General features: G+C 49.7%; 1 protein-coding gene across 1 annotated transcript; it reads right to left on the bottom strand.

Annotated features, from left to right (window-relative positions):
• Positions 1–85: 85 nt before the first annotated feature.
• LOC122755508 (2',3'-cyclic nucleotide 3' phosphodiesterase) lies at positions 86–9,442 on the bottom strand. Its single transcript, XM_044004065.1, is given in 5 exon segments — positions 86–1,631; positions 2,317–2,343; positions 2,345–2,457; positions 5,416–6,085; positions 9,284–9,442. Coding segments are annotated over 5 exon segments (1,263 nt in total). The 5' UTR covers positions 9,287–9,442; the 3' UTR covers positions 86–1,181.
• Positions 9,443–9,708: the final 266 nt, after the last annotated feature.

Raw genomic sequence — 9,708 nt, forward strand, 5'->3', positions numbered from 1 at the left:
GCCCTGATAAAGTGCTAGTGGGCAGACAGCTGCCCGAGTCCCTCACTGTGGAAGAGAGGGCAAAAAAGACAAAATTGGCACACGATTAAGATTATTGAGATTTATTTCATTATCGGTCTTAACAATTTTGAGGGAAGGGGCAAAACCAGGATGTTTAACTCAAATCCCAAGCACTTGTATTGAGAAACAACATGATGGGTAAGGCCCCGTATTGCAGAGGAGGCAGGCCTGAGTCAAAGTATGGCACCCAAGTGGTTATATGAAAGGAAATGAAGTATGCAAAGCAGTGTTAAAAACCCCCTTAGGGAGGAAGGCAGGTGAAAGTAGGCCATTACCAGCCTAGCAGCAGGGGAGCCTGGCTGAGAAGGCAAGCCCTAGCCTTCCCCATCAACATACAGCAGTCCTGGGTAGGCTTCCCAACCCCATTTATACAGGGAGATACATCACTAGAATGGGGTGAATCTCTGCCTAAGGCCCCTCCCTCCTAGATGGGGCAATGATACTATCAGGAAGGCAGCTGTTTTACTGTTGTGCGCTTCCTAGTCAGTCATCAGTACAATCCTTCTAGGCTCCGCCTATTTTCCCCCATTAGTTTCATCATGAAGATTTCTTCCTCTCCCCCCCCACAAAAAAAAAAAAAGGTAGAGGGGAATGGGAGAGTAAAGAATTAGACCCATAGGAAGGGAAGAGTAAACACTTCCAAAACCTTCCAGCCAGCTCCAGGCTTCCCAGAACTGTAGTAATTAACAAAGAAGGTAAAAGCTTGTGTTGGGGGAGAGGGCGGGGAGAGAAAGAGACCCCTTTCTGCTCTTCCCACCCATCTAAACACATCTCTTGTGGAAGTGCTACATGCCTTCTCTGTAAAGTACACCAAAGAAAGTGGAGCACCTTGGGACTAAAAGAACCAAGAAGTGCTACTGCTAAAGATTGGGTGTGTGTAATGCTGGGGTGGGAGTGGGGGGTAAAATGTCCTAATTCCTAGGACTTTGGTCCAGTCTCTCAAATATTCCTTCTGATTTAGAGCATAAGGTGTTAGGTTGGAAGGGGGCAGTTATTTTACAAGTTTTGAAAAGTTACCAGTGAGTTAATAGCATAAAAAAGTCAAGTGGAGGGCAGTGTCTCCTACTTACCCCCACAGAAGGAAGCAGGGGGATGAAGAGTTTAAAGGAGTAACCCATTGTCTAGATGATGGTACAAGATGGAAAGGCACCCCCCTTTCGGCTGCTGTGCACAGGCACAGTATGGCCTTTCCCATAGTATCCTGTGAAGATGGCCCTAAACTCTAACTTTTTGGTCAGACGCAGCATCCACTGCCCATTGCCCAAGGAGTAGAGCTTGCCTCGACTGAGCTCGCTCACCTCCTCTCCTTGACTTCCCCCCTTCTCTTGCCGAAGCATCTCCAGCAGGTCGATACCGGTCTGAACAGGCTCTATACCTGCCGCACAGCCCAGTGTGATATGGGCACGGCTGCCTCGAGGCAGGTTGTCAGCAGGTGTCAACTTGTCCACATCAGAGGGCCACAGCAGCAGCTCCTGCTCACCCAGCTCCACCCGGGCACCCACTGTCTTAGGCGTAACAAACAGTGCGGAGACAGTCAGGGTGAAGGCCTTAGAGTAGGATTTCTTCACCACCTGGGGTAGAGGGTAGAGAAGGATAGGTGGTTTGACAGTGGGTTACTACATCAGGACCATAGGAAAGGGAGAAAAAAGGCTTTGTAGGAAGTGGGGGAATGTTAAGGCAGTCTGGGAGCATGTGAGAGGGAGTGGGAGCCAACTGGAGATAGAGAATTTGCTGGGGATAAAGCTGATATCCTATGTAATGTTTGGGATCTGAGGGTGAGAAGGTCGGAGTTGGAACATCTGCCACAAGTATTTAACTGGTGAGGCAGGAACAGTAAGATGTGTGGAAGGGACACTTCTTCAGTTGGCATTTTAGTACCATGGGTTCTGTTATTTCTAAATAACCCTGTTGGATGAAAGGGATTCTTAGTGGCTTCAGGAAATCTAGGCTCAGAATATCTGTTCCTAGAACTTGGTTTTTAGGAGGTCCTGGTATGGGGGTGGGAGGGGGGTCCCCTCCATATAGTCTTATCCAGCCAGTTTCCTTGGATGTAAATAGCCACCAAAAATGGAATAGGGAAGAGGAGATACTTTTTTAAAAAACCTTTCTCCCGATTTCCCTTAGATTTCCTAAGGATTCATTTCCTTTCAGCTTTGGGTTGGTAGTTATCTTTGGACTTCAGGAGAAGCCCTTCCCCCCCACCCCACCCCCTCTCACTCCCACTCCCCAACCCCTCCCGGCCAGCCCAGCACTCACATCCTGCTGGGCGTAATCATTGGCCCCCATCAGCCTTCCCATAGTCACAGAACTTGGTGGTACAGTGCAGCACCCCTGGAGGCCTCTTCACAAAGTAGGAAGCCAAGGAAATCTTCTCCTTAGGTTCATCCCCAGACCCAACTATGGGGAGAGGGAGGAAGGGGTGCATCAGGAGAGGAGGTTACAGGGCCCTGGCTTATACAAAGCTCCTCTGTCTTAGAGCTTTTAAAGGAGAAAGGACTAATAAGGGAAATGGGCTTTATTCATTTATTTTTTAATTCCCTGGGACTGAAGCTTTATGCTGTTCTTTTTTTGAGCCATCATACCTACCTACCTTAGGCATGATTCAATAAAAGTGAGGTTTTACGTTCCTAATCCAAGTGTTTCTGATACTTTTAAAGGGCACCAGTTGAATATTTCAACCTTTCTCCCAAATGCGGATATGCAGAAACAACCTTGCATGTCTATAATTTGGGCCCTCTACCAAAGACCGTAAAATTGTCAGAAGTGAGGGAGTGTGGAGTTGTGGCCCCAGAACTGGATTTTGGAAGGCCCAAGTTCAAATCCCATTTTGCTGATTAGGTGTGGGACCCTGAGCAAACCACTTCTTTTTTTTTTTTTTTTTTTGGCGGGGCAATGAGGGTTAAGTGACTTGCCCAGGGTCACACAGCTAATAAGTGTCAAGTGTCTGAGGCTGGATTTGAACTCAGGCCCTCCTGAATCCAAGGCCAGTGCTTTATCCACTGTGCCACCTAGCTGCCCCACAAACCACTTCTTGAGCCTCAGTTTCCTCATCTGTAAAATGGGGATTATCTCAAAGTGCTGTCAGAAATCAGTGACACTATATGTGAAGCATTTTGCAAACTTCAAAGGGCTATACGAATGGTAGTCTGGCAATGGGCACTGTGGACTGTGTATTGCACCTGGGCATCTTGGCTGTTGCTACTTCTTATCCTAAGTGCTTTCCCTCAAGTGTACAAACTATAGGAAATAGATGAATGACTTCTAAACCTCAGTCCTCACAAAGGTAGAAGCAATTCAGTAACCACTTAATAAATTACTTTTTCCCATTCATTCATTTAAAATCATGATGAGAGCTAGTTGCTGTGATGCAGAGTTGGCATTTCCATCAATCTGGGGGGGGGGTCCCTTCTCTTGGGATTTGGTTGCTCCCCAGGCGCAACGTAGATCTGGTCCCACCTTTGATTCCTCAATCTGGGCAGCTCCCTGGCTTGTGTTCTCATTCCTACGCCCCTTGCCCTTAGTGCAAAGGCTTACCCTTGTTTCAGCTACCCCATTGCAAACTTAAGTCAGGACACTGCCCCACCCCAAGTCCTAAGTATCTAGGAACAGAAGGGAGAAGCAAGGAAAGAAGTTTTTCCAAAACTCAGTGTAGTACATACAGGACATGGATTCCAATCCTACCCCTTACTATCTGAGTGTAGGGGCAAGTCAGTTCTCACTGGGCCTCAGTTTTTCCATCTATAAAATGGGGGGGGGGTGGACTACATTACTCCAAAGTCCCTTCCAGCTCTAATTCTATGATTTTGTGTTTGGACCATCTAGGTTCATTATTCTCCCCCAATGACGCTGGCTGTCCTGGGAATCGGGCTGTCTTACTCTAGAGCCATAAACTTTTTCTCTAAAGGAGAGATGTTTCCATCCCCTCTGAGGGTGACCCCCTCATGGTCTTGACCCCCCCACCACTGATTCCTCCTTTCCATATTTCAGGAAGGGAGTCAATGTTTCCCTTGTGTAGACCCAAAAAGCAGGCTCAGACGTGACATAAGCAGGGCAGCTAGGTGGTGTAGTGGATAGATCACAGGCCCTGGAGTCAGGAGGACCTGAGTTCAAATCCGGCCTCAGACACTTAACACTAGCTGTGTGACCCTGGGCAAGTCACTTAACCCCAATTGCCTCGCCAAAAAAAAAAAGTAACATAAGCCACCAGAGGCCACCCTGCCAAGTCAGAGGTAAGGAGATGCTCTACCTGCAGGGGCTCTAGCTCTGGGCTTTGCTGCTCTTCCTGTTCTTCCTCCTCCTCTCCCAGCAGCCTCCTAATCCAAGAAGAATGACTGCTCTAAATCACTCCCAGGTCAGCCAGGGAGTTGCCAATCCCAACTTGTTTCTAGTTGCCTTCAGGATGAATCATGAGCCTTTGGTGTAGGGAAAGTATTTACATGCCAAGTCTCATCTGGCTTTGGCTTACAGGATTCTTTTGGGAAGAACAAGTGTTTGGTAGATGAGTGAATGACAGGGTCACTAACAAATGGCTGAGAAATCAGAGGTGCTGGGAGCCACCATCCTTAACTTCCTGAGTCTGAGGTTACAAGAGCACAGAGGTATTCCTAGTCAGAGCCAGCATGTGGGTGCCCAATAGAAGGGCTCCGGACTGAAGAATCGGGACACCTGGCTTCTGGGCCCCCTTCTGAGCCTTGGACATTTTCCCTCCCCAGACCTCAGGCTTCTCATTTGCAACAAGAAGAACTCGGACGACATGGTCTCTAATGCCCCCAACAATGCTGTGCTTCCAGCTTAGTGATAACAGCTAACATTTATAAAACACTGTGTGCCAGGCACTGTGCTCACCACTTGACAATTATCTCATTTGATCCTCAGAACCCTTGGGAGGTTGGTATTATTATTATCCTCATTTTCCAGATGAGGAAACTGAGGCAAACAGGTTAAGTCATTTGCTCAGGGTCACACAGCTATTAAGTGTCTGAGGCCAAATTTGAACTCAAGAAGATGAGTCTTGCTGACTCGAGGCCCAGTGGCACCTAGCCTGCCTCTCAAAATTGATGCCTGAGGCCATATTTGAACTCAATTGAATCTTCCTGATTCTGGACCCACTGTACCACCTAGCTGCCTCAATAAGTTAACAAGAGTTTGGTCGCTTTTTAGGATGCTGGAGAAGCAGTCCAAATACATGCTGGGGTGGGGATGGAAGGGTGAGGGTAACAGTAGAAGGTTGCCCTGGATTTCACTGTTTGCTGCCCTGTCGTCCACCTTGTGGATAAGAGGAGAACTGATTGTATGGATGTCAGCTTTGCCGATGAGCTTCCCCACCGCCCCCACCCCAAGCCCTCTCCTACGTACAGTGCTTCATCTCCTTCTTGAAGGCCTTGTGGCTGCTCAGCTCATCCAAGAAGGCCTGTCCAACCTTCTGCAAGCTCTCAGAGCCCTTCTTGTTCAGGAACCAGCCAAAGTAGAGTGGCAGAAAGTCCTTCTCCACTCCAGGTTTCAGCTTCTTCAGATCTTCAGCAGAGAGCTGCCATTGGTTCTTCTCCTTAAGCTGAGCGCAGTCCAGCCGCCATGATGTCTTAGGCTCCACCAGCACTACCAGGTACTGGTACTGGTCGGCAAGGTCAAAGATCTTCTCCAGGCGATCACGCTCATGGTGGGTGTCGTCCAGTACTAGGACACCGATATCACGGCGGCAGTAGGCATCCAGGTCTTCATCGAGATGCTTGTATTCCTCATGGAAGGCAGCCCGGGAGCCTGGAATTATCTTGTAGGCATCGGCAGACACCATCTTGGTGCCATCACGATACCTATCCATGATGGCCCGGGCCACCGTGGACTTCCCACTGCCTGGTAGCCCCCGTAGGACGAAGAGAGTCTTGCACTCACGAATCGTGTTCACGGTCTCCTCATCAACCAGGAATGGGAACTGTAGTTCAGGCTTGTCCTTGGCAGCTGAGGACGACATCTTGCGGAAGAAAATCTTAGGCAAGAACGTGTGACTTTTCCGAGAGAAACCTCTGTTCTGCGGGACCAGGGAAAAAGACAAGGGAGGAATCAGGATGATTCAACCTTGGCAGATCCCAGAGCTGATGACGTCACTGATTACATCAGGTCAGTGAACAGTCCTCACCAAATCGTACTGCTCGCTCTCATTCCCCACCTCTTTCCATCGACCACCAAAGTTCTGCAGGCTGGTTATCCCAACTGCCCTAATCTCCTCTCCCTCTCGGCAGCAATGACAGCCCCCATTGAAGAAGCCTCCCTTGGCACTCTTCCCCCATGATCAAATCCCCAAATGCCCTCCCCATAATCCTGGAATTCCTAAGTCAGGTTCCTTCCCCCTTTACTGAGCTTTAGGGAACTACTTCCTTCTCTACACCTCCTAAGGCCCTTTTTACCTCTGACGTCTGCTACTGTAACCAGCCTGCCCGTGAACAAGAGGAGCAAGCACACATACTGCATGGGCAAAGATAAGCCCGAACCCAGACCACAAGACCAAGTCTGGAACAGCTCCTTGTGCCTTGGCAAGCTACCTCATTCCTGTCTCCTAACATACTGTTCCTCATTACTTTTTTTTTTTTTTTGGTGAGGCATTTGGGGTTAAGTGACTTGACCAGGGTCACCCTCATTACCTTTAGAAGCAAAATACAGACTCCTCCTCCGTTGTGTTGTCCCCTTCTGACTCTAGCCTTACCTTTGTCCACTTCCCATATATCTAACTCTAGCTGAAATGGCCTCCTTGCTGTAGCCCACAGACAGGAATTAATCTCCTGCCTCTGGGCTTTGGCACAGGCTGGGCCCCATATCTAGAATGTTCTCCCTCCTCCCTTCCACCTCTTGGAATCCCTGGTACCTTTCAAGGCTCAGCTTAAGTGCCATTTCAGGGCCACGTCCTTTCCTTTTTTCCCCAGTTGGTAATACTGCCCACATCCCACCCATCACTGTAAAATAATGTACAAAAAAATTTAATTCTTTTATATATATATATATATCCTGGGGGGGGGGGCAGCTAGGTAGCACAGTGGATAAAGCACCAGCCCTGGATTCAGGAGGACCTGAGTCCAAATCTGACCTCAGACACTTGACATTTACTGTGTGATGCTGGGCAAGTCACTTAGCCCTCATTGCCCTGGGGATGGATATATAACACACACACACACACACACACACACACCTGTATTTATCTGAAAATATGTTGTGTCATCCCAGTAGGCTGTAAGTTCCTTGAGGAGAGAGAATGTCTCACTTTTGTCTGCATATCTGCAGTACCTAGCACAGTTTCTGATACATGGAAGGCACTGGTTTTGTGGGGGCTTTTGGGGGGGGGGGCGGTTTGGTGGGAGGAGCAGTGATCACTCTAAAGCACAAGCACCATCTCTTCCTCAAGACTTCTGGATACCCACTTTTTATGTGGCTGGCTTGGGGAGGAGTGTGAAAGGTCTCACCCAGCTCTCCCCTTGTCTTTTGCTTTGAGGCTGGCCCAACTGACCCCCAGGTGAGACTGATCTCACCCTATTTCCCCTTGGGTAGACAGAGCACAGGGAAAGGTCAGCCCTGCTCAGACAGTTCAGGGGCAGAATAAACGCCTTTATCTTCCAGTTCATGCTTTTACTACGAATTTATAATATCTACCTTCAAAGGAGCTTACTAATAATACAATAGGGGGAAGAAGACACACGAATAATCCGCATGCCAGGGAGGATGATGGCTAGGCAGTGGAGCCATCCGGGCAAAAAGCTAAAATCTAAGAAATCACCATCACCTGGGGGAGATCAGAGAAATCTTCATGGAGGAGGTGGCACTTGAGGGAGTCCTCTAAGAAATGGACTGCTGGGACTTAGGGCAAAGAAAAGGCATTACAAGGATCTGGGGTTCCCGGTTCTTTGTTGGCCTCTTACCTGTTCTCCCATCTCCCTCTCCCAGGGCTCATCCTCTGACCTCTTAAGCCTCCTCTACTAGGGTGAAATGTTTGATACAAAGTCACACAGAAACTGTATCCTTTGGGTTTGGATTTTTTTTTTTTACTGTTTTGATCAAAAGGGACATTTCGTTGAAATGGGGATTTCCTGAAATGATTTATGTAAAAACAAGCTATCAGTAAAACTTTTTAAAAGTTCTCCATCCCACCCAATTAAAGAGTTCACCTTTGGGGTCTCTGTTTTTTGTGTGTGTGTGTGGCAAAACCAGAGTGGGGAGAAGTGTTTGTAAAAAGCCCCCCCACCCCTTGGAACAATCAGTCAGGAGAAGATAATACTCTCTTGTTTAGAATGGGGGGGGGCACAATAGCCCCACAGAGGAGCTGGTGGGGAGGGAGGGGAGGGGGAACATGAGTGGCTTGGACAATTGGCTCCTTTCACTGACACTACAGCGGCCTCCTCCTCCTCCTCTGCCCTCTTTCCCCGACAAAGTCATGGTCTGTGCGCCTGCCCTAGAACGGGTGGCGCAGGGCACCTAGGGTTCTGGGTCCAGCCTCGCATTTGAATTTCGCTTTGCGGTTTGCACCTCTGGAGTTCTTGTTTTCCTCAGCTGCTAAATCGTAGGTATGAGAACGAAAGCTGCAGAAACCCAAACCGACCCACGCTGCTCCAGCTCCTCCTCCTCCCCTCACCAAAGACTAATTTGCCAGTTGTCAGAGGCCGAGAGAGAGGAAGTGATTTGCCAAGCATGCGGGGCTGCTCCTGCCCAAACCATGCGGGAAGGGATACTCTGGAAGGTCTTCAATCCTGGGCAATAACAGTTGCTGGCAAGCTCCTCCCTAAACGCTCCTGGGAAGGAGCATCTTTCCCATTCGGCCTATGGGCAGAGCACACAGCCTGGATACGGCTCCTGCTTGCCCTATCCCGGCCCGCCCTGCACCCTGCTCTGGCCCAGGCTGATTCGAATTTGTGCCCGCTCCCAACACGACAAGCGCACGCTTCAGATGTCTGTGAAGCGGGTACTACAAGCATCATCGTGTCCATTTGGCAGATGGGCAAACGGGTTCAGAACCCAGGTTTCTGACAACTGGGTCCGGCACGTTTCCAGCACTTCCACTCTAAACTCCAGAAGTGAATCATCCATCGGGGAGGGGGGGAACGGACTGTATGTATTGGGGAGGAGAGTGCCCCATCGCCCCTCACCTCCCCCCAGGCTCTAAAACAACAGGTCTTCATCTACTTTGTTTCTGGGTGTGCACCCTAAGCCAGCACCTTCCCCACCCCTAGAGCCCTACCCCACTCACCATGATGAGGAGGGGAAGCAGCTCCGCCTCTACAAGGGCTCTATCCGCGGCCCCAGGAGCAGAGTGAAACGCGGCGCCCCCCGACCCCGGGGGGTTTTACATAGTCTGGGGTGGGAGGGCGGAGCCATGTGGCCTTAGGCCACGCAATCCCGCCAGGCCCCTTGCGCGCCTGCGCACAGGCCTCTTCCACCTACCCGCCCAGAGAATCGAAACTAACTTAAGCACCACTCACTGGGACTGCGAGTATGCTCGGTGGCACAGCCCCGCACCTGTTGGGCCCTGTCCCCCAAGAATCGTTGGGCGGGGGCGGAGCGATCTCCAAGGCTAACACTTTTGTCTTTAACTACTAAGGCATAACCTAGAGAAGCAATCAGAAAACGCCAGGTGCGCCAGCAAGAGCCGCGTCTGCAGCGAACTCTCCGGAA

The sequence above is a fragment of the Dromiciops gliroides genome, chromosome 4 (assembly GCF_019393635.1).
Source record: "Dromiciops gliroides isolate mDroGli1 chromosome 4, mDroGli1.pri, whole genome shotgun sequence".
Lineage (NCBI taxonomy): Eukaryota > Metazoa > Chordata > Mammalia > Microbiotheria > Microbiotheriidae > Dromiciops > Dromiciops gliroides.